Source organism: Pocillopora damicornis, chromosome 4 (genome assembly GCF_964200805.1).
Source record: "Pocillopora damicornis chromosome 4, jaPocDami1.2, whole genome shotgun sequence".
In the NCBI taxonomy this organism is placed as follows: domain Eukaryota; kingdom Metazoa; phylum Cnidaria; class Anthozoa; order Scleractinia; family Pocilloporidae; genus Pocillopora; species Pocillopora damicornis.
In genome coordinates this window covers 15,874,165-15,899,160 of record NC_142673.1, presented here as the reverse complement: position 1 = coordinate 15,899,160, position 24,996 = coordinate 15,874,165, and the positions used below count along the sequence as shown (strand labels likewise).

The window sequence follows — 24,996 nt, the reverse complement described above, 5'->3', positions numbered from 1 at the left end:
ATCCCGGTATGAGTCTTTGTCAGAATTTTTAGTTTGCAGCAATGATGGTTACGTAAATCAAAACAAGTGGAGGGCCACCAGGAAGGAAACTGACGAAGTTTTTGAGCACCGATTCCAATATTACATTTGCTGTATTTCAGCAGTAAATCATAAAATCATGCGATGTTAAGATCCTGAGAAAACAAAGGTTTTTTTGTGTTTCCATTGCTGTAAACGATCACAGTGTCTGAAATTTAAGGTACTTCGCCCCACCTCTTAGCCTCCGCGCAGACCCTTCCGTAAATAACAGCTTCCGTGCGTTCGCCATTTTAAGTTTCAAAAAAAATTAAACAATGTCCACTGGAGTGTCACGCGATTGAAAATCTACAAAGAACCCATTCGTCACGCACTCATGAGCATGAAAAGGCTAAGCTCATTTCTTGAAGAGGACGACTCGCATGGCTTCCAGCAAAATCACTTCGACCATTTCTTTACTCAAATATTGAAACTATCGGTGGCAAAAGCTCTGATACTTACATAGGAAATGAAAATAGAAAAATTGTTCAAACATTTGCGTCATCAGCCTGCTGATAAATAGTTAGCTGTCCGTTAAGTCACGCAAATTTCCCTCAAACTACCAGTGGACTTAATGTTTCCCCTTTAAAGGGAAGTACTTTTCACCTTTTTCCATCGTTAAAAAAAACATCTTAACAAATAAGCTACGAGGTCCTATTGACGCGGTTCACGATATTTTCTTTGCCGTTTTATTTCCTGCTATTTGCATGATTATCGTGTGAATCAGTGTGACGGAAATTACAAATATATTATCTCAGCGAAATAGAAAAACAAATAGAAAACATCAAAATGATGATACGTTATTGAGTCTGTTAAATCGTAAGATATCACACCAACAATGTAAAACAAATAAATAAATAAATAGATAAAAATAAATAATAATGTTAGAGGTCTTAAAGCTTAAAATCATGCAATAAGATAAAATCTGAATAAAAACTACAGTAAAATATTAAAAGCTATTGACTAACTTCGATCTCAAACTGTATACGGACGTTGTATTTACAACATCTTCGGGAAGGGAGTTTCATTCATTCATTGATTGTTCGTTGGAAGAAAGAAAACTTACAAATCTTCTTTCTTTGCCCTGAGGGTACAAACTCTAAAAGGGTGGCTCCCACGGGTTCATCTTTCACTGTTTGGTTTTAGATTAGCGGCTATTGATAACTCTGTCAGATTGTGGGAGAATTTAGACGTAAAAAACAGCCTGGCAGAGATTGCTGAAAATAGCGCAACATGGCTTCATCATCATTTACAGCTAAACCACTCTAATCATCAATAATAATGTTAAAACCTTGTCAGTGTTCCGAAAGCACATCATAATTTATACAAATTTTACCTCTGGCTTTGGACTTGCCTTGATTCACCAGATTTACGAGTTCCCTACGAAGACGAAGAACTTGGCACGTTACAGTTTACGAATACAGCGGTCAAACTTCTCTGCTTTTGCAAACGTTTTAACGCTGTAACGCTTTCACGCTGTCTGAACTGTGTTGTCCACGACGAGGTACAAACAACCAAAGGAGCCAGTTTTAGAAGCGTAACTTTTTTTGATAAAGCTCAAAACACTGAATGGTAAATCACAGGATACCCTAACTTGAAGAAGCGTCGTGTTCGAAAAGTCTGGAGTTTTCTATTCCCCTAAGAAGAATTAAAATTCTGTTGAAATCAAGTGACCTGCAGCCACCACATCATCTGGCTTTGCGGACTTATCTCCGCGAAGTCGACCTTGGTTGCCACGCAAGATGCAAATAGTCATGTGAAAAGAAAACACGCACGCTTGAGACTATAATCCCTGAGGCTGTCATCCCCTGGATCCCTGAATTCCTCACTTCGCACAAACAACGAGTTAAGCTCGGCCCCAACTGCTTTTCGGAATGGGGTGCAGTCCGGCGGTAGTTCCTCAAGGTACAAAACTGGGGCAGTGGCTGTTTATCATTATGATCAACGAGCTAAATGTTTCTAACACCGATCTCTGGAAATATGTTGACGATACCACAATTTCGCAGACGATAAGAAAGAAAAAAAGAGAGTTATATCCAAGCCGCTGTTGACATCCTGGCAAACCGTGCGTCCGTAGATAACTTTTTCAACTTAACGAGACGAGATGCAAGGAACTGCGTATAAACTTCAACACTAACAACACCACTTTATTCGATCCAGTTGTTGTTGATGGTATGCCTATTGATCTAGCTGCCAGTGCCAAAATACTACGCCTCAACATATCCAAGGATTTGAGATGGAACTGCCACATTGACAACATCATCAAGAAAGCCAAGAGGCGCTTGTATAGCTTATCTCAGCTTAAACGCTCTCGGTCTTGGTATCCGTGAGTTAGTTCGGTTTCAGGCCTGCACTTGCACTCGTCCGATCACGGAGTATGCATGTCACGTACGTCTTTCATAACAGTCTCCCCATATGCCTCTCCAACGAACTTGAAGAGTACAAAAGCGGGCTATGCGAATCATCTTTCCCTTTTGCTCATATAGAGGCATCGGCTAAATCAGGCCTAATGAAACTTTCAGACCGCCGTCAGGAACTAGTTGATAAACTATTCAAGAAAACTATTCAGAGCGAACAGAACAAGCTTCATGACCGGCTTTACTCTACCTTTAACACAAATACTTTGAACATAAGAAACAAACGGAAGTTTAGGCCCGTGTTCAAGACGAACAGATTTCGCAACAGTTTTATCATTTTAAATGCCCTTTTTACCTAAACTTTTTCTACTAGACTTTTATACTTATTCGACATATTTTATTTACAAACGTAACAGACATAAAAAAACAAATTTTTTTGCAAACTTATTATAAACTACTGGTAGTCCTTTTAATGTAACTATTGATATATTTTTTTTAATAATCGCACAATTCAATGTTTTAGTTGCAAACGGTGATAAACCATTTATCTTATCTATTAATCTCTCCCTACTTTAGCTGATTTTACAGATTTCTGGCTAGGAGCGTTTAAATTATCTTTCGCTCATCTTGTGCCACAGCTATATTCTCCTATGTTTTCTTTGAAATTTTGCGCGGGAAATTGACACGCAGGCGGCCAAAATCGATCCCCCTGCGCATGCCAAAAGTTTGACCGCTGAGTTGGAGTTAATTGTTTTATCGCATGTCGCTCAAAAATTTAACACAAGATATAAAAAAATGTGCTGAAGAAATTAAAATTAAAAAAAAAAAAGAATTTCCTAATTTTTTCAAATTTAAAAATATCCTTATATTTGTATAATTTTGCAGGATGGGCTCGTACACTCCGATTTTTAGGTGTTTCCAAGCAGCCCCAATGTACCGTCGTTGTAGCGTCCTATCCACTTTGCCGTCGATAACGAGTACAGTTTCCACGCATTCACCTTAAAAAAATTATTTACGAAGACGAGAGTAATTAGGAAAGCTTGCAACGTGTTGCGAAATAATTTAAGTGTAAAAAATAAAAATTCCTTGTCCAAGAAGTGTTGCTTACGAACATGCGCAGTTAAGATATGTTCTAAGATGACGAGTGTTCCTTGAGAATAAGATAAAAAAAAAGGGTTTGTATCGACAGAGTATCTTACCTTTAATATGTTTGGCCCATACTGTATTTTGAATTAATTTTTCTTTTACATTACGAACTATAGGAAGTACTTATGTTTCATCTCGTCATAACATGAGCAGTATCTGTTTAAAGTACAAAAAATGGGGGCAAATGATTGCACAATTTTTCTAATTTCATTTCCTTTGTAAGTATCAAAGCTACGCAAAGTGCGTCTAAGAAATAGTCCTTGATGCATTTAAATCCTTTTCTGTAGGAATAATACGTCTGCAAAACCCAGCAGTCTGTAATTAGACTAGAATATTTTCATACATTAGCGCAAACCGGATAAGTTTTATTAACAACGATGATTGGACAAAGGAGCCTGTCAATTCAGTTTCAAATTACAACAAACTTTTGGGGGAGTTTGCTGATGTGATGGACGAGTAACCTTTTTGACACTTAATCTTCTCTCTCTGTAACTTACTGAAATGACAAAGAGCGCGTCAAACGAAAGTTTGCACAGATAGACAGCCGGCCGGGTTTTTATATTCCTGTGTAAACAGAGGAGATGAAAAGATTTTAACACCTAAACCTAGTGTAAATTTTAACATGCGGCAAATGTGTACGTATATGCGGAAATTATTGACAGACTAAACACGCGCATCGTTACAAGACATATCAGGCTCACAGTTGTCTTGTTTCGTACGTGTTTCAATTCTTCGTAAATTCAATTTTAAAATATTTAGCCTCAGATTGAGGACAACTTCATTCAACAACAGCCCAGAAAAGATTCAGGTCACAATGGAAAAAGGATATATCAAAGCACTGAATGTTAGTAACCCAACCGAGAGGTTTGTATGCGGAAATATCGGATTCTCAGGTCTTAAAATGGTTCCCTTTCCTCAAACTGATTTGTTCCGCTCCGTGACTCTAGTGCTGTGTGTTCTAAACGGTGTTACATGTCCGTTAACAATCGTTGGCAACGTCTTAGTCTTTATGGCTGTGCTCAGAAAGCCTCAGCTTCGAAATGTAGCAAATACCTCCATTTTGTGCCTTGCGTTGACAGATTTGACGGTTGGCGCGTTTGTTCAACCTTCATATATTATTTATCAAACAAGCAAACTGACCACTGCTTTCGCTGACTTTCCGTGCGACAAGCTACTTATTTACTCGTTCTCTGGAGTGATATGTATCTGCATGTCATTTCTGACATTGATTTTGATCTCGCTTGAGAGATACATGGCAGTATTTTATCCGTATCGTTATGTTGAGAAGGTCAACTCCAAATGTCTGATTACAGTCACTGTCACAATCTGGGTGATCTCGATTGGAACACTGCTAACTGTGAGATTCTTGTTCGGGATAAACAGCAATGAGGAAATAGGAGTGATATCTCTCGTAATAATCGCAAATTTCATCATCACGTTGTTTGTGTACTTTAGGATATTTAGGCTGGTCAAGCGCTGTAACGCCCAGGTTAACGTACAGTTGTCGCACAACACTTCCGCATCCTCTTCCCAAGAGCCTTCTTCACCAGGGAACTCAAGTCCTCGAGAAGCCAAAGCATCCAAGACAGTGGCGTTTGTGGCTGGAACTTTGTTCCTGTGCTTCACACCGACCCTCTGCGCCACCATTGTCGACCAGGCTGGCTTGGCACCAAGAAACCTTTTATATCACGTGATTTATCCTATTGGCGAGACAGCAGTTCTCTTGAACAGCTGTCTTAATCCAGGAATTTACGTTTGGAGAAATAAGGGGATTCGAAGCAGTCTGCGTGAATTTTTAAGCTCTTGTAAAATCACAGCCAGCAATTAAAGGAAATTGAAGAAACAAAACGGGATGAGAAGGATCAAATTAATTGCTACGCTTTTCTCGAAGGACAAAACTTCTTGCAGAATATACGTCTGCCGACTATGGGATTGCAGTCACTAAAAAAATGTCATGGAAATAACGCGCAGCACATAGTGTGCCTATATAGCAAATCCCGGAAATGCTACTATAATCCACTCGAAAATTCCATTTTTTCCCCTAGAAATAAAAAATATCTCCTCTCTGAAATTTGTCTTCTCTGGGTCATGTAGCCACAACGGCAAACACAGGTTGTAACTACTCTGTCTGGTCGCTGAGCAATCCGCTGTCCAGTTGTGCCTCGGCTTCCAATATAGCTCTTACAAAGAGCTGGTACAGATAATCCACAATTTCTAGGGGGAAAACCAGGCAATCAAACAAGGCCAAGCCAACAGTAAACAACATTGAAGAAGGAAAAGATTGCAGAAAGCAAGCACGAGGGGAGCTTGTATACAGCAAGGAAGAATCAGAAAAAATCTGTGAACGAAGAAATGTACTGAATGGAAGAACGCATGAGATTTTAAGTTCTCTTCAAGCCATTGTTTCCCAAATGTAAGTTGCTACAACGAAAATGTTGAGGAGAAGAGGAGAGAACTCATAACTACAAAGTGATAGCCACTTTTGCAATTACAGCTAGCAAGACTAGAGCATAAAAAAAAATTTGATTAAAATCAAACGAGCATTGTATGACACTGTAAAACATTTCACTAACCTTCAAAGTTTAACAGTTGGTAGTTGGGTACGCTCTTCTTGAGATTTAAATATTTATGGCAAAGAAAATGTGGCGAGTATTTACTGCAATTGTAAAAAAACAAACAAATAAACGAGCAAAAAAGATTTAGGGCACCTGGAACACTGACGAGTGATTTTAAGAAACCCTATATACATGAATACCCTTCCTAGACAAAAAGACATACTAATTTGGTGTATTTAGAAGAAGAGAGGGTACCAAAAGGAAGACGGTTAAACTTAAAACAAATCTACGATTATTGTTGTATAGAAAATCTCATTTTTGATTTAAGACTATAGAAATAAGAGAACCGATTCCGAAATTAGTTTCGAGTTGGTTTTCAACGCGATGAGGAGACCAGTGAATGATTAAATTTGAACCCTACCCGATGAGAAAATCTCAGCGTTTTCCCACATATGTTTGCTTCCAGCGACCACAATATATCATAGACAAGATTACGAGCCGCTGTTCGGGAATATGAGCCCGCGCTCTTCCCCCCGAATCCAGGAGGAGAGAGGACCGGATACAAGAGAGCGGCGGAAAACGAGCCAAGATATATCAGCGACTCGGTACATGTATTTAATACTGTTGAACTTACGTTTCAAACGCGGACTGAATGTCCATCCAATCCACATCAAACTCCTCCATGTATTCAGACTCATACAGGCTAAGAAAAAGAATTTATTACATAAACACCAATGAAATACCAAGTAAGCTTTTGCGCGAAAACATGATCTTTGCAAAGTACCGGTGTGCAAGGTTCTCGATCGAATCTATGTTTCGAAGGCAGACTAAATGTCTATTCAACCCCACATCACATTCTTCCTCGACTTCAGAGTCATACAAACTAAGAAATATACGGGTTCTGCATAACAATGGTATAATCAATGACGAAAGCCTGAGCGCCATATGAGTACCAAGAATAAGAAGCTTTTATCCTCTTCATTTTGTGACAAAGCTCAAAATTCATCATCCATCTTCTTCAAGTTTAGATCATGTAAAATCTGTCCGTTTTTTTTTTCGAATGGATTAAAAGTCATTCACCAAACCTTTCCACAAGTGTCATGTCATCACTTTTCGTCCATCTCTGGACCTCATTGTCATTCATGCTCCAGCACAACTTGTGCAACCTAAAATGGGAAAGCAATTTTTTCACATCGGATCTCTTATCAAAAACATTACTCTATTAAAATACAAAGCTTTTCTACTGAGAGTCGTAAAACCGGAACTAAGAATAAAGAAACGACGTTCAACAGAGCGAATGTGAATTCTACAAGGAGGAGCTTGGAGAGCTTTGAGTGGAAAAGGGAAGGGGTGGGTGGGGAACCTCACTGGATGAAACTTGGGAAAACACGAGTGACCAAGTCGAGTGGTGCTTGGCTTTGGTTTTGGAATCTTATGGAAAAATGTCCCCAACTACTGCAAGAAAGCTCCTTGGCAGTTTTATAACGTTAAAATGGGTAACACTTCACGGAGAGAATGCTTAAGAATGGAAGGGATTAGCAAGGATTGCATGGCATGGAATCTGTAAATTTAGAAGTAGTTCACGATGCACAAAGTAACAAACGCATGCTTACCACGGTAACTTTAAGTAATTGTTACGCCAAACTTAGAATGATCTTTTGTGCTCTTCAGAGTTGTATTTTCTTCTATTACGTTTATCACTTCCTGCGTAACATCGACAAAACGCGCGGTAGCCATTTTAAAATCAAGTGTCACACGGAAATCACCTTGCACGAGGTAATTATTATGAGAGATAATGCAATCCTCGATCAATCAGAGCGTGCGTAATTATACTAACAATGATTACTAACCATCCAACTATGACGGAGTTTGAAGTTCAACGCTCAAAGCTTACAGACATATTAAATAACTATACATGTAGAGTGGTTAAAAACACCAGCTGCCTGGAAGCAAACCAGTTGCTTATTTACAAAACGCAGCCAAGGAGTTGAATTTGCAGCAACTGAGGACAAATCTAGCCAAAAGCTGGGAGGAAATGTTGAACCCAAGACCACAAAACTATGAGTCCATTCCGTGCGATACGTACACAGCTGTGTTGCACCCACCCACCCCACCCTTTCCCAGGTCCGTGGAAAAAACAATTTGGAAATAAAAAAAATTAATGCAAGAGATGTAGGAATGGGATTCGAAATAATTTTTCCAGTGTTGAGAATGTTTACCATTTTCTTCTACACTGTTCAGTGCCCCTCGATTTGACCATCTGCGAGACTGCCGGCCAGTAAATGTCATGATAAACTGCCTCCTCCTCAGAAGTGTTTGTAACAACATGGACAGCTTCGTTCAAACGCTGAATCTCCTCCTCTGTCCATTTTCCTTTCTTTTCTTCAACTTCATCTGTGGAGGAATCATGAACAAACTTTAATTTTCAATACCTTGGCCATGAACAATAAATTGCTGATGTTGTGGGGTAAAGCACTTGGATTATTACTATGATGTGAGTTAGCAGTCTCGACTCGAAACTCCATTCTCGAAAGCTTCGAGAATCAATAAAGAATCGGGTTTCGAGTTGAGAACCAATTTTCGAAAATCACGAATCAAGACGCTTTAGGAGTCTTGAGAAAACGGTTTGAAACAACTGTTGAAAACAGAACAAAGCGTCTACTCATAGCCTCCCTTATTGGCAACATGCTCTAAACGTATTTTCCACAAAACTCAAGGAGGGTTTGAACGTGGCTGATATATATATAAAAAACATTCTCTCGCACCTATGTATGAAACAATCCTGTAACATTTGAACTTCGATTGTGTGCAGGAGTAAGGGCATATTTTTCTCCTTTCCGGTATCTATTAAACATTCTATACAACTAACTACCGGAATGAAAACAAACTGATTTCCACATGCAGCGTGTTCGGTTATCATCCCCTCTAAATCAACTATGTACAACACACTGCCGCGAGAAACGAACTCTCATTATACGTCTCCGTATGCAGAGTTACCCGACAGGAAAGACTTAAGAAAGCCTTTAGGGGTTAAGTTTCTTGAGAAACTGCGGTGCTTTGTCAATGTGGGGTTGTTACACGATAATTCGTTTTATCAACTGAGTTCGTGATGTAAATTTGCCTCCGTAAAGAAGAAGAACAAGAAGAAGAACACGACTCAGGTTTCGGGCGACATGACTTCGGGCGAGATGACTCTCGGGCGACTTGACCGGTTACCATCCAAGGCGAGGAACTTTTCAGGGTGGCCGATTTCCATGATTAACTCAGTTGATAAAACCAAATTATGTAAGGAAGAGAGCATCGAGTAGCAATTGTATGACTGCTACGTGGCATCTGGTCATGCAGTTTTCAGCTAAATTTAAATTATGTTGATTAGCCTCGTTAAAACAGCATTGTAACACTCACGTTCCTAGGGCCCGTTTCTTGTAGGTCCTGGTAACTTAATGGCCCCCTAAAGCTGTTCTGTTTTTATTCACAATGGAGGTTTCAAAAGCATTGAGAATTATACAGTAAAAGTAGCAGCATAAGAGACAAAATGGACTGGTTAGGGCGCCAGAGCCTACTTCTCTATTCTTTAACTTTCGATTCTAAAATGTGGCTTCGGGCCTATTAAGTTACCGGAACTTTCGAGAAACGGGACCCTGGACGCTCTATTTTGACTGATTTAGGCCCTAGTTTTATCTTTTATCGTTATCGACTTCTACTTAATCGACAGAAACTGGGGTAACGCACATGTAAAGTTAGTCAAACCGCCTTACACTACTGTTGGGAAATGTCTGCTCAGATGAGATCATTAGGTATGTTTTGGACTTTTTCATTCATTTCATTCATTCATTGCAGAACTTCAATTGGATAAAGGAGGAAAGCTTTTAGAGAAACTATGGTGCTGCGTCAGTAGGAGGTGTAAAAATATAATTTTGTTTTATCAGATGAGTTAATAATGTAAAGGGGCCACCATATAGAATTTCGAAACCTGATGTTCGGCTAACTCTGACGAAGGGCTAACGCCCGAAGCGTCAGCGTTATAAACCCTTTACGGTGGTTACTTAATATTATCAACTCAGTCGGTAAAACCAAATAATCTTGTCGTAGAACAGTGTTCATTTACAGCTGCACTGGTCAGAGACAGGAGGACAAGAAGGTGAAAATGCTCCCTTTCCACTCCCACCTCCCCTAACCTCCCCCTTCCTATTCTACTGACCTTCTCCCCCCCCTCCCCCCTTGCCCCCATTTATACACCCCTGTACATGTACCTACCATTTACTAGTTTTGCATACTTGCGGTTCAAAGACATGGAACTTCTACCCATCACCTCACCAATACCAACCCAATCTGAGCCATGTATTTCAGCCAACCTGGGTGAAAATGAATAGAAACTGAACTCCATAACAGCAACAAAAAAGACATTATTCTATACACTGGATGTTTAACAGTTCATCAGTGGGCTTGAATGTAATAATTTTTTTAAACTTGCGGAAATCTAAACACAGTCCACCTATTATTGGTTACTGGGTGAACTGTACCTTTTCAATTTTTGAATCTCACTTTCAGTGTACCTGCAGAAAAATTAAAACACATGAAAACAATGAAGAGCACCACACAAATGATCAGTTAAATACACACACAAAACAACAACAACTAATAAAAACCTTTCATTATCCATCAAACAGGTAATGAGAATACTCAAACTTATCAAGTAGAAGTTGTTATCATGATCTTAACACCAAATTCTTGTAACTAATTTGCAAGGAAATGTGTAGCAGCTAGAGAGGAGAATGAACAATCAAATCTTGGAAGTTAAAAAGTTCAGTTGTAAAATGGTTAGATGCTATCAAAGATCTGCTGCACTGTGGAAGTTGATCATTTAAACAACAAACAAGGTGCTTTTTCAAAGCTACAAATTTTACAGAAAATTGTAGCCTGTAGTGCTGGCCAAGATTTTCTGTAAGTTTTCTGGTTGGAGCAGTGAACTGGCCCATGTGGTTGGAAATTTTTGTCTACAGACATTTATTTGCCTCACTACAATGCACTTCTTTTTAAATGCAGTTCACTCTTTTAAAGACACATCAACGTTTCCAAATAGTTAGTTGTAAAGCATAACAGTTGAAGCAATTTTTAAAATGTTAAATGCTCACTAAAGCAAAACTATGCCTTCAGAGTTGGGTGCCGAATTTCAATACTGCTGAAGTATGAAATCTGTGCCAACACAAAATTATATAAACTTACGCTCCAACATAATTCTTTTCATCATAAATCCTTCTTGCACATTGGTAGATAGAAAGCGGTGACCTTTGGATACCTTTACCTACAAGATCGTTGAATATTGACAAACATTCAAGGGTGTATTAAAGAGAGGTCAAACTGTTTTAAGTCAGAGAAATTCTCATGTTTAAACAGAAGAAATTCCAGTATTACATCAAATATCCCCTTAATAAGGTTAAGTTTATGTAGATAGCTGTATCTACATGTACTGTAGGTAGTGTAGATACATGTAACTGCAGGAACCACAGGCAGTCATGACAGCCACACCAGAGAAGACATAGAATAAAAAATGAAATCATTATATATTTCTAAAATGTAGTTAGAATTTTGTGCATGGCTGGATGTGTTCACTGTCCATTACAGCACCACACTTCAACTCCAACATAACATATATGAGCAGCATTCAGTTCCAAATGGAAACTGAAATAATTTGCCATCAGGGTTTCTGTTCTCAGACCACACAAATTGTCAATTAATAAACCAAGTTCTGTTTTTAGTTACAGATTTGCAAATGGCTGGATGTGTTTAATTTCTCTTACAGAGCCATGCCTCAACATCATCATAACATACATGGCAGTGTTTGTTTCCAAATGGCAACATAAATAATTTGCCATCATGGTTTCTGATCTCAGACCGTGCAAACTTTGGTGATTTCAAGTTACTATTTTGTAGAGCATGGCAAAGAAATGTACAAAGTTTTAAACCACACGCTGAGCTATTGTTCTACCCTTTAGATACTTTTTTTGCCATGCCCTCCTTCATGTCCCTATCCTGTTTTGCTTAAGGTCCCTAGCATCTGTCATAGACAGTGAAGGCAGCTGTATCTACATGTAACAGAGACAGTGTTGATACATGTAGCTTTGTCTGATTCAGACATGGTAGATGCATGTAGATGTAACTAAAGAGGAGAGCCTACATAGCTCTTTATATTGTGCACAGTCTTAATAAACATACATGTAGTTGTATCTACGGTACACAGAGAGGAGATTTATGCATTTATTGCAACCTATGTGGATACCTTACATCTACTGAAAACTGTATTACTAGGGACCTCTACTGTGGATGATTTATTGTATCTGGCATAGCAATAATAAAAGATTGTAGCTCCTTTAGTCAGTGCAGATACATTGTATCTATAACCAGATAAGGCATGGTAGATAGCTGCATCTACTGTAGACATTGCAAATAGTTGTATCTACCATAAACAGTGTATATAGCTGTTTCTACAATAGACAGTGTAAATAACTGTATCTACTGTAAATTGTATAGGCTTTATCTGAGAACATGATAGCTGTTTCTACCACTACTACCAGACAGTTCAAGCAAAATTTTTAGGTTTAGAACGCAAAGTGATTAGCCAATTTTACTGTAATTTCAAATCTGTTATTCCTACATCTACTTTTAATTGTGTTGTGTAATCTTTTCTAGGAATATTTTTTTTATTTTCTTAACTTTTTTTTAGGGTAAATATTGCAATTTATTTAAAATGGCAAATAATGTATTTTAACTGAGAAGAGCCATCTATGGATCTGTTAAATAAACCATTATTATCATTATTACTATTATTATAATAATTATTATTATTTTTGCAATGTAAATGGTTGTATCCACCATAGACATTGTAGATAGCTCTATCTGCAGCACTGATATCTATCTGTCTGGGTCAAGTTGATCAGAGGGCAGATAACACTATCCAAGGGATAAATTGCTATCCAGAGGATATGTGTTAGCAAAACAAACTGGGCTTCCATCAGATAGAGATTTATCCAGTGGATAGAGTAATCCACCCTTAGTACAACAGGGGCCTAGAGAGCAGATTCCCAGTGTAAGATGATAATAAATGGACTAACCTAAGACTTGTTTGAGTGTTGAACCAATAATTGTGTATCACAAATGTTCATGCTAAGATAATTGAAGGGACAAGAAGGATACACTTGGCTTACCAAGCTCTTTGAGAAGTTTATTTCTACGGACAAAACGAGTCCAATAAATCCTTTCTTCTGAATCCTTATTTCGTGAAGCAAACAGGAGCCTGGCAGGATCTGAGAGGTTATGACACTAGAAAACAGATGCAGAATTTTCATTTCATTATCACCATTAAAGGTAAATGTTTATCTTAAAGTCAGGGTGCCCAATTTCCAGAATTAATAATAGTTGAAAGCAGTATCTTGCTTTTTGCTTTTCACCATCCTTCAGTTAACCCTATATCTCCCCATATGCGATTTATCTCAAAATTCCTCCCTCTTTGTACTACACAGTTCCTTCTAAATTAGTTGAGAGGATTTGGCATTACATCACAATAACTTTCTCCATTCGATACTCTTGTCTATTCACATCATCTGTTTGTTTGATGTCATACTAAAAACGGTGAGAAGGTAGCCAAGTCCCTTCTTTAATTCAAGGGGTTAATCTCATTATTTGGAATTGTTGGTTGACTTGTTTAGGAAAAAGATAATAATGCTTTCATTTAGGACAAATTTCATTCCTCTGTTACCCTCAGATGACCACCCTACTCAAATCTTTACAGGGTTAGTATACAACTTGTATTCTTTTCACTTTCAGGGTGTGTTAATCATCCATTTATATTAAGACATCTTCACTGTCAACAAATAAAGGATGCTACAAACTTAAGACAGGCGTAGATAAGAAGGTAATCTTAAGTAATCTGACTTTTAGTGTAAATCATGTTACAGCTAATATACTAGCTATGATATCAATAGATGAAATAACATAATTTATCTTCTCATGTTGTTAATTAACCGATCAGATAAGTTTTAATCAGCAGGTAAGTGTTAACAAAACATACTGCTCCATCCACCGAGTTAGGGCCCTGCACTGGGTCAATATTTGCCATCATACCTTCAGAAATTGAGCCATGTTATATCTTAACAACTCTATCTCATGTGTGGACCATTGTCCTATTCTTATGGTTATTCCTATCAAAAATTCAAATAAAAAAGAAAAATGGTTAACTTGGGAACTTTCTCCCAAAACCCTAGCTTATTCATTAAGAGATCAATTTGAACTATACTTTACAAGATAATCAAGACATAATTGTAGCCAAATTTTCAACTGAGTGTGGAACAAAATCCCAGATTGTATTGGTTTGCATTACTTTGTTTTATGATTGATTCAGAAAACTAATGATACTTTCTCAACCAATCATATACAAAACTCAAACCAATTACAACTTAGTCGCCCACGATTTCTTGAAACAAACTTGAAACCTGTCATTTGTGTGTGTGTTTATCATAATGGACATTTGAATGATTTACATCAAAAATTACAATTTTAATTTAAGATAACTTTACTTCAACAATCAAAAGATAAAGTGACTGTGGAATGGTGAATCTCCATACCAGTGGTTTAACACATACTGTACTGCAATTTACAAGCAGACACTTTGTTCATTGCTCATGTTATATCTTAAACCATGGACTGAAGTGCACATACCATGCATATGTACATCTATGTTACTCAGTGACTTGTAAGAGTACTGTGGGAGATAAACAGTTACCATATCTTATACTACAACTGAAGGGATACAAATGAAATTAAAGAAAAAGGATGCTTACCTTGTTCACTGAATTCAATTCTTTGTGCTTTAGAAAGGTAGTAGTTTTCCTGAATTATCTCAGAATTCTTTATAGCTTCTGCTAACTTTGCCTTATCAATGTTTGGCTTAACAGTTACATTCTCCATAACTCCAGTTCTGTGATTATTGCCATTTACAACACTTTCACTGAGGGTTCTGTTTCCAATCAAATTATCTTTGCTTTTGTCTCTCTTCCTCTTTTTGTGATTAGGTCTTAAAGATACCTTTCCAGGGCTGTCTGTTGAATGATGAGTGTTTGACTGAGAAGATTCTCCTTGAGAACTTACATCATGTTTTGACCTTTCTGGTATACACTGCTCCACAGATGCCTGCTTGTTTATATCTGTTATTTGATCGCTTGTAGTACAATTTTCACCATTATTTTTTTCATCTTTCCTGTGTTTATTGACTGTACCCTCCGAAAATTCTGACAAGCGGTCTCTTTTTACTTTCTTTTTCTTCTTCTCTCTTTCTGAAACAATCTCTACATCACTATGCTTCTTGTGATTTTTGACTGTACCCTCTGAAAATTCTGATGGGTGGTCTCTTTTTACTTTCTTTTCCTTTTTCCTCCTCCCTTTATCTGAGACAATCTCTAAGTCACTATGCTTCTTGTGTTTTTTTATTGTACCCTTTGAAAATTCTGATGGGTGGTCTCTTTCTAATTTCTTTCTCTTCCTCTCTGTATCTGAAACAATCTCTAAGTCACTATGCTTCTTGTGTTTTTTGTCTGTACCCTCTGGAAATCCTGATGGGTGCTCTCCTTTTAATTTCTTTTTCTTTTTCCTCCTCTCTGAATCTGAAACAATCTCTAGGTCGTCACTAAGCTTCTTGTGATTTTCGTCTGTACCCTCTGGAAATTCTGGTGTGTGCACTCTTTTTAATTTCTTTTTCCTCTTTCCTGTATCTGAAACAATCTCTAAGTCATTTTTTTGTTTCTTTGCCTGAGTTTCGCATCTTTTATCGCCATTTGTGTAAGTTGCTTCATCACCATGTCTTTTCTTTGATTTCCTCGCTTTCCTGTTGATTCCATTATGATTATATTTTAGCTGTTCATCCCATTCAAGAGCTGCTGCCTCGATGATAGTCGTTGAATCGTGTACAGTTTCCAGTTCTTTTTTTTTCCTCTTTTCCGGCTGCTCCTTTTCCCTTTTCTTCTTAGGTTTATGATGCTTCCGCGATGTGCTTTTTGCTGTAGAATAATCCTCTTGTTTGTGGGATCTCTTTTGCATTTTATCACGTTTACCTTCGACTTTTTCTTCATCTCTAACCGAATGTTCACCATTCTTGACTTGTTCGCCGTGAAGCAGGTTCAGTTGTTCAACCTCGCTTGCGGCCTTCTGTCTGTCTCTGCTTTCTTCTAACTCTCTTAAGGCCTTTTGATAACAGCGTAACATCCCGTTCCGGAAAAATCCCGTTAACTTGATGTTTAGAACAGACTTCAAATTCGCACAGTTGCGTCCGCCATGTTAGAAACATTTGAAAGTCAAGGGAGATAGGGCCCAGACTCTCTCGGAAGACTTGGATACTTTTAAAATAATAAACCTGGATAGGACTTTGGTCGATTTCTTAACGGACTGTAGCCTACGTGTAGCCGTACCCTTCTCCCCCGGAAGCCTCCGTTTCACCTTAAGTGGGGGAGGGTACGGCTACACGTAGGCCGTCTGGGACTGGTCAGTTGTACTTGACTACAATAAGGAAAGTTTTCAACTGACTTTTCTTGTAAATTCAAACTAATGCAACAGAATTTCAGAAAATGTAACCAACAAAGTTAACCAACTTCACTGGCTTGATGTTGTTTATCTAGCACAAAACAATGTTCTATGAGAATCGCTGGAGGAGCGTTGAGGCGAGGGAAGCCCAATAGAAGGGTGTCGGGGGAGAGGTATGAGAATGCTTTAGCACCCAAGCTACTCCGAATTGTGATAAATTTTATGCTAGAACAAAAACTTTCAGAGGAAGTAAATCTTATCTTTATTCTTCTGTAGTGAATAACGGAAGGAACTATGTGAACTCAATATTTTCCCCCTAAAATTTCTATTGGTAAAAGAAGTAGAATTGTCTTTAATTCGCACTTGAGCAGTGTCTATAATTTGGATAACACCAACACATTTAAACACACAGCGACCCATACAAGTGTGTCGATGATAACCTTAGTCGTCCCCCACGCGTTCTTTGACTAAGAAGAAAAAAACCATAACCATGACTCATATGTAAACAGTTAATACCTTGAGGCCTCCATCAAGACACCTCATCCTGACATTTTTGAGCTCTGAGATTCACTAGATATTTCGATATATTCACTGTTCTTTGAACATATTTTTCCATGCAATCGATATATTTATCTCTAATTTATACATTATTTATAGATAACACATAGATGTCTGAGTACGAAATATCTTAGAGAGTTTCATTTAGAATTATGGACACGAGTGGAAAAATGGGAGTTGCTCCTTACTCGCGCGTTCTCCCTTGAATCGCGCGAAGCTCTCTATCCGCCCGTCGCTCTGGTTTTGAAAAAGTCTTACAAACGAGAAAAATGGCAAGAATCCCAACTTAATCAATAGCTGACATATGTTTTAAATAATGCCGACCGATAAGAAGAATGACACGTATTTTCAAGTAATGAACAGGTTAGAAAAAAGCTGAAAGTTCCTCCTTCCATTCCGGCATTTCTGAATTATTCAGCTGATTTCTTCCATGCCCGCGGCTTGCTGGCGTAGAACTTCTCCGTAATCTTGCTTGACGATTGCTATGCGTATTGAGTCTGACATGAGACAAAGACTCTAATAAACGAGCATTTGCGTTCCGAAGATTGTCAATTTCTAACTTCTGTGAGTGCAGTTTCTTCTCCAGTTTTAGTCTATCGTCTTTTTCAGGCTGCGATTTTAACAAATCTATTTTCTTTCGCAGTGATTCGATCTGCCTGTCTTTTGTGGTGACTTCGTTGTACAGCGACTCGATTGTGACTTCCTTAGCTTCGAGAAGTGTCTTGATCTCTGCTTGCTCCTTTCGAAAATCCCCTTCTAGGAGAAGAAGTTTGGAAATAATGTTATTCATCTCTTGATCATAATCTTTCTTTCGCTGTTCTAGCTCCTGCTCTTTCTCTTGTAAATCATAAGTCAAGTCCAGAGTTCTCGCTCTTTGTATCTTCAATTCTGTCCTGACTTGAAATATTTCCTTGTGAAGTCGTTTGATTTCTTCCTTCAAAATATTTACATTGGCCTCAAGCTGAAATCAAGAGAAGGAGAAGGGAGGTAAGATAAGTGAAGCGAGTAAGAGTTTGGGAGGCTCAGTTCCTGCTGAGGGAAGAGGGAGGTGCTTTAGAATGCTTAAAACAAGACTTGATCCATCCCTAAGTAACTGGGAAACTTTTTGTAAACAAAGCACATTTAAGTGGGTGTCGCAGTGATAACAGACTCTGTTAACGTTCCTTCTGTTATATAACTATCTTTATATATATATAAAAAAAAAATCGGCTAAAGTTGATCCGCGAAGGTTTGGAGTAACCTTTACACATACATATGTCTAAACTTGTAGGCGAGATCACTCAACATCGAGGCTACGAGACTTGGGAGTGATAAAAGTATGAGACCTGCATGCTTCCTTCATACAAGAGTCTCGTCCGAGGTTGTTTACTCACCGCGTTCGAACACGACTCATAGAATATCACAATGAACAAACCGGAAATGGAAACAATGTTGTAACAGTTAACACGGTAAACAGGAAGGCCAAGAATTCCGGTCTTCGATTAAAAGCACTTATCATGTGATTATTGCGTGACCACATTTTTGACGTCGGTAAATTCAACGGCCATTTCTATTTTTAAATTTGTGATGAAAGAAAGAAAAAGAAAAGCGAAACGCTCCGGCATCTTTAATTTCAAATTTAAAAACTGGAAACGTATGTGGCAGGAGACGGATCGATATCATTAATTCCTGAGAGAGATCTGCATAGTGAAACAAAGAAGTAAATCCTGGTACTATAACAGTGAAAGAATGAAAACAATACAATGATTAGAGTCGACTAAAGCATGTTATTTCCATCGGATCAAATTTAACAGAGACGGCATACAAACACTAAGGCCTGCTTTCTCTTTAAGACTTATTCACTTTTGAGTAGTTAGATAACCTGTTCAGTGTTTGTTTGTGTGTGGTCTTGAAGTGCTGTTTTTCTTTGGAGTGTATTTGATCAACTTGCAAGCTGTTGCCGGCCAGCTGCCTGTGTTTGGTCGGTTTACAAATACAAAATAGGCAGCAACAAATCAAAGGGCCAGAATTAACTTTCTGGAGCGGACACCTCCTTCGCAGATTTAATTGAAACGCTCGCCTTTGATAGAAATATTTCACTAGACATTTTTTTCCGAGGTTAATTCGAATTTAGCGGTCCTTCGACGACATGTGTCACAAAAAAGCATCAGTCTATAATAAATATCCCGCCATTTTAACAGAGTCGTTCGGTGTATATACTCTGAGCTACAAAATCACACCGATCAAGAAAGCAAACTTCCCTATAACCACTAAAGCAGTTCCTATTCTAGTGTATTGTTTACGATCGCTTGATGTACCCCTAAATGATCGGTTCAAGTCCCGTCAAAGGTCGACAGTCTTTAATATAATTGAGTAAATGGACTTATTACCGGTCCTTTCTTGATGTTACGATCACTTACCTGGTTCCTATTCAATTTAGGGCTCTTGGAGCTCATTTCAGTGAGTGTGCTGGCCTACCCAGCAAGAGGTTATGGCTTGAAAGGCAACGAGAAGTGTCCGAGAACGTGCTTTTTCGCCTTGAGTAGAGGAAGCTACTACATATGCGTCCTCTTAAGTTTCTGCAAAGAATATGCCAGCAATGTGTAATCAAAATCCGTATTACGTGAATAATCCAGCCGTAGTTAATCATTTACAAATATGATATGCCATGCGGATGAGGGATTTTGCTGTGGCACATTTGAGCGAGAGAAGAACGTCGCAGTAACTGAGAAGTTTCCTTGCAATGTAGGTAGAGAGACTTGTATTTTGAGGCATTCAATACGTAGTCACCTCGCATGTTTATATACGTTGCTTGGCTGAGTGACTAGGTGCCCTGCAGATGCATAGACTAATCATCAGACATGCCCAATCTGGAAACACTCTCAAACACACTTAAGATTTTGTCAGTTGACATAATTTAAATGGCTAGAATACACAAAGCGCATTTGTATAACATTTACATCACAAAGGGGCTTTCCGTCACAACAGTGCAGATCGTTACAACAGGTTACTGCACCCTGCCAGCAGACGCCATGTTTAGTAGCAAGGACTGCGCAGTGGGGTGACACTTAAGAAAAATAAAAATTATCATTGGATCTTGCCATTAAAGCTTAAAAAATGCGAAGTAAACTATATTTCCTTTGGAGTGAACGTTGAAACGCATGAAGCAAATATAGCTTTCTGGTCTAGCTTTCTGAATCAATAACTGCTAGTCCTATCGACTTACTTGCAATAATGCAGCTTGCACGTCGTTTACGACATCAAAAAAATTCTTGCATGACCTCAACACTACTGACAGTTCCCATATGGTTAGTGGATTGTCGTGGTCGTTTGGGTTTACGATTCACATCGAATCAAAACCTATTTTAACTTAATTCATCTCATCATTTTTTTCTGGATCGATAATTGCTTTGAAGGAGCTATGTCAGAATCGGGCGTTAGAGAAGCGTGATGGGAGTCAAACGGATCAAATGGAACCGATCAACTTTGAGTTGGAATCTAATCTTTGGTTATGACTCATAATGATTAAAAAAATGGAAACTGTTTTAGCTCGATTGGTAGCGGGAGGCTTGTTTTCCAGAACTGATTACAACCCCCAAGTACGAGAGACAAAACAGTTTGTCGGCAGCCGTAATACAAATGTTTGAAGTTAACCGCATTGAATGATGCTTTTCAATAACAGTGTTAATCACGCTAAGTGTTTCTGCTGCATCGCTATTCTTTGAATAATCCTTGGTTTGACCCCGAGTCACACTCTAGTTCTCGCTTTGTGTAACAATTGCCGAAGCGCAACGAGATCACGCGTCACATGTTTGTCAAACGCATCACATGTTGTCCAAACAACTAGCTATTTTTTGGTCATCTTGTGGGCAAAATATTTCTTCTTTACCCCTTTAACCTATCTTGTATAACGAATATTGCAGTCTGCGCCTAATTAAAACTAGCCAGCAATTTCGAAACGATGTTGAATTAGCTATTGTAAAAAAGCGTTCACTGTCTTGTCAATACACGTACAACAGTAACTTGGTTTTCACTCTCTCATTTGGAAACTTGTGCTAACTGTGTAACCATGCCGCATTTGCTCTTTAGTACAAATAAATTATGATATAAATGAGTAATAACCGATGCAGCATTAATTGTCTTCGTCGCAATGGGTGTTCTGACGTGTTTGCGTGAGCGGAGCATAGAGATGCAAACTGCTCAATAATTCTGTCAATTCTAAACGTTGGAAATATGGTAGTTCTTTCTGTTAGTTCCAAATTGGTAAATAAAAGTAATATTTTTGTTGTGTTCCACTTCTTCCGGCAAGAACTAAACTGGCAATCTTGCATAATGCATTCTCACAAATATTAGTGATCGATGACAAGTTTCAATATTTGTCTATCCATTTTTGTTTTTCCACTCAGTTCAATACACAAGCTAAGTGTTATTTAAAACTTTAACAGCGTTAGTCCTCTTTGGCGCGATCTCGTCAACTCAACCTACATAACGTTAAGATTTCTCTTACCTTTCGAACACAGTCTTACGGTTTCTTTAACCGTCAGAGCGCAACTAGTTAAAGACTCGAGCTGTTGTTGTGTGAGAAAATGGAACACGGTTGAAATTCAAGGCAAGCCGGTCTAGCCAGACGCTGGAAAAGATAATGATGACGTAACCAGTAGTATATTTTTATATAACCGGAAGTCAGCTCAGACGGGAGTGTTCAGTATAAGCTGTTTAAATTATTTCTCTGTTAATCTATCCTTTTCCTTTGGCCCTACCCCTCAAGTAAAGGAGCACGTACGCTTAAACTTTCTAAGTGCATTTATTGATTTCATGTGCGAGATGGCTCAATAAGCCTATGAGCACCTAAAGAAAGTGCTGAAGCGAGGTTGACTTTGAATGAGTCCACTCCGGCTTTCAGTTTTTATTGTCAAAAAGTACTAAATTTAACCTTATTTTTTCAACGTTACAAGGCAAGCCGATTGTTCTTGTGCGCGTATTTATTCTCTCGCTTTCTTGCGTGCTGGAAAATAGATGCCATTTGAAAAATAGATTTTTTAAGCACTGCTTACAATACGCTCCAACAGATGTTTTAAGGACTGTTTACAAGCTGAGCCAATATTATGGGGAGCTCGTGATAAAACTCAATCGTTAGTGCTAAAATATCGATCGCTAGCGATAAAACTCAATCGCTAGTACCATCAACAAATTGTAATTGTAAATCAATTTAGTTTCCGTTTTAAAATGGTCAATCGTTTGTGTTGAACCTCAATCGCTTGCGTTGTTGCACAAAACTTCGTCGTAAGACTCCAACCAAAAGCGCTAATTATAAATCGCCAGTGTTCTGAGACAGATCGATAGCGCTAAATATCAATCATAGTTTTTTTAATGTCAATCGATAGTGTTAAACCTTCATGTAAAATTCAGAAATTGTAACGATTTCAATCGTCACTGATGCCATCGATCGTTTGTGATTATTTAGCGGTCGTAGTGAACTAAAAACTCGGCCGTTGCGATGTCTGCAACATTGCCGTTGTTACATTGTTTTCTGAGTAAAAAAAGAATTATTAGAATGCCTATTCTCCCCAATGTTCTCTGTACATTTGCTGTTGAACAATCAAGACATTCTTTGATTGGCGATTATTTTCCGTTATTCTTCTTACCTCAATGCTTTATTCAGCCATGATACAGTAAGGAGAAATTAGATGTTAGTCACTCTCAGAGATAAAAGGAATAAATATGTATTAACGACCAGGCGTGACATGAAGATGGATTGACATTGGCAAGCTCTTTTTGCCTTTTGATGGACTGAAGCGTAGTTGAAGTCTAAAACAACATAAGTGAAAAGAACGATATCAATAGCCAGCCACTTTGAACATACAACTTTGGTCTATAAAATTTGTTTACAGACATACAACTTTGGTCTATAAAGGCTTTTCCGTATTACTGGATTAATCCACAAAAATTGTCGTACTTTTCTTTATGCTCACTGTCCAAAGTACGTGTTTTGAAACTGAGCAAAACTGTTTCAAAACGGTTTTGTTTTAACATCAACAAGACAAAACACCCTGATGGTAGGAAGTGTGTAAACGGGCTACAGGCAGTTTTTTTTTTTCGGGATCAACGCGGGTAATCTCCGGGTGTGAGGGATGGTCCCATCCGTATTACCTGGGTAGCCAATCTCAGCGCATATTTCACCTCATTTTTTCTCGCTAACAAGCCTCTGGGAACAAAATAGCTGCAAGAACCGAAAAGCGAACATGAAGTATTTGAAGACGGTAGCATAACCCCTGTAGGCGTTGTCTGGCCAAACATTCAGTGTTTCCGAGGATTGAGAAATTCCTGTTACACTCTTGAGTCGCGTCAGAAGATGTGCAGTGTAAGTTTGCCTCCGTGTATATATCAAAGACTTATTGGCGGTACTTTCACTACATCAAAAACTTAAATCAAAGCCACCGAAAGCCTAAAGCTAAGATGTTGACTTGCCGTAATTTCTGGCCGATCACCCGCGGGTAATCTGTTAATTTTTCCACAAACAGTTATTGGTGCGGGTTATTGGAAAGTGTTGGTAAAACGATCATTTTTAAAGCTTCCGGTAGAGTTTTAAAACTATGAGCAGGAAAAAACAGAAGATAAGATCCCCTAGAGACACTCTTTAAAAAACCTGTGCAATAAGTCATTTATTTCGTGTAGATGGCTCATTACAACGAGAGACTTCTAGGCTTTCGATGAAAGCCGATGGAAATCGAAAACATATCAACAAAACTCGATAACAAAGTTTTTATCTTGTTTGTAATCTTACTTCTTACTTTGTCAATTTCTCAGCTTGTTCCTTTGTTAAGTTCAAAACAAATTCTCACTTACACAGGTAATGAACTTGAAAATATAAGAATTTAATTGTGAAAAAGCGGGCTTTAGAGCAATTCACACGGAAAATGATGCCGACATGTTCATTTCGTGGCGCGGCGTAATTAATGAGGCCACGGAATATCCGACGCATCAGTGACATTTTCTTAACTAGCACTGCCTTGAGTTAAAGAGTATTTTCCCGGTTCCAACGATTTCTTTTTGACTCGATAGATCTTGAGATATCGATTTTTTTTTAGAACAGATATTTACAAGTGGTATCATTCTCGATGAAACATCGAAAACAAGTAGTGTGAAAAAATTTATTTATTGCACGCTGTGAAGGATGTCAAGTCAACAAAAACAATGAAGGAACTCTGTGTGAATTGATGATTTTCTTTTGTTTTTGGGTGCGGGGTATCTACCAGTGCGCGTAATCTGTTGAAATATTTTTCTCGTCAGTTGCAAAAATTGACCGATGCGGGTAATCGGCCGTGCGGGTAAACGGCCGGAAACTATGGTAAGTCCGATAAGGACCGGTCAGTTGAATAAGCGCTCTATTCGATGAATATGTTAGTTGATTGAAAAGGCCAACATGCGGCCATTACAAGGAAATCCTTAAAAAACAAGGACCCATCTTTTTTGAAAAAACACTTCGAATAAAAAAAAAGTCAGTTTCTAATCCATACGTTGTTTCACCTTTCCACGTTTTTTCCCCCGCCGTAGGTGTGGCCAGTGTTTAAGAAAGTCTCAGTGGAGTAACAGATCAGTTTTACGGCTAACGGATAAAAGTTTGGCTGTTTTACGATTAACGGTTGATATCATTCCATTGCTGTCACCAAAAAATTTAAAGTTTTAACGGTCAACTTTTTTTAAAGAATATTGGTTAGAATTGGTCAATTTTTACGCCTAACGGTTAAATGTTTGGGCCGTTTTAACGTTATCGGTTA

General features: G+C 38.3%; 3 protein-coding genes across 7 annotated transcripts in view; 1 reads left to right on the top strand and 2 right to left on the bottom strand.

The window, feature by feature from the left end:
• LOC113686664 (uncharacterized) overlaps positions 1-16,466 on the bottom strand; it is a 35,886-nt gene extending 19,420 nt beyond the window's left edge. The window contains exons 1-12 of one of the 2 annotated variants that reach the window (XM_089205144.1): positions 14,950-16,466; positions 14,234-14,310; positions 13,318-13,432; positions 11,339-11,417; positions 10,636-10,668; positions 10,370-10,467; positions 8,332-8,506; positions 7,198-7,278; positions 6,747-6,815; positions 6,131-6,213; positions 3,611-5,771; positions 1,391-3,409 (exon numbers count right to left, since the gene is read on the bottom strand). In XM_089205144.1, the coding sequence (XP_089061270.1) occupies positions 5,677-5,771; positions 6,131-6,213; positions 6,747-6,815; positions 7,198-7,278; positions 8,332-8,506; positions 10,370-10,467; positions 10,636-10,668; positions 11,339-11,417; positions 13,318-13,432; positions 14,234-14,310; positions 14,950-16,366 (2,322 nt within the window). In that variant the 5' untranslated portion in view covers positions 16,367-16,466 and the 3' untranslated portion in view covers positions 1,391-3,409; positions 3,611-5,676. Of the gene's footprint in view, positions 1-1,390; positions 5,772-6,130; positions 6,214-6,746; positions 6,816-7,197; positions 7,279-8,331; positions 8,507-10,369; positions 10,468-10,635; positions 10,669-11,338; positions 11,418-13,317; positions 13,433-14,233; positions 14,311-14,949 lie in introns of both variants that reach the window. The other variant, XM_089205143.1, reaches the window with a different exon arrangement.
• On the top strand, positions 4,372-5,385 carry LOC113686710 (histamine H2 receptor-like). The gene has a single exon (XM_089205145.1). It carries the CDS (start codon positions 4,372-4,374, stop codon positions 5,383-5,385), a length of 1,014 nt encoding a protein of 337 aa, XP_089061271.1.
• A 453-nt stretch (positions 16,467-16,919) lies between the features above and the next one.
• LOC113686734 (uncharacterized) lies at positions 16,920-21,860 on the bottom strand. Of its 4 annotated transcripts, none has more exons than XM_027204395.2 (3): positions 21,726-21,860; positions 19,639-19,797; positions 16,920-18,200 (listed from the first exon to the last, which is right to left on the bottom strand). In XM_027204395.2, exons 2-3 carry the CDS (start codon positions 19,672-19,674, stop codon positions 17,604-17,606), a joined length of 633 nt encoding a protein of 210 aa, XP_027060196.2. In that variant the 5' UTR covers positions 19,675-19,797; positions 21,726-21,860; the 3' UTR covers positions 16,920-17,603. The 4 variants fall into 4 exon arrangements, with proteins under 4 accessions (XP_027060196.2, XP_027060195.2, XP_089061268.1 ...); XM_027204394.2 differs by having other exon boundaries at positions 19,639-20,051; positions 21,726-21,859; XM_089205142.1 differs by lacking the exon at positions 21,726-21,860 and adding an exon at positions 20,445-20,736.
• Between the last annotated feature and the right edge of the window lie 3,136 nt (positions 21,861-24,996).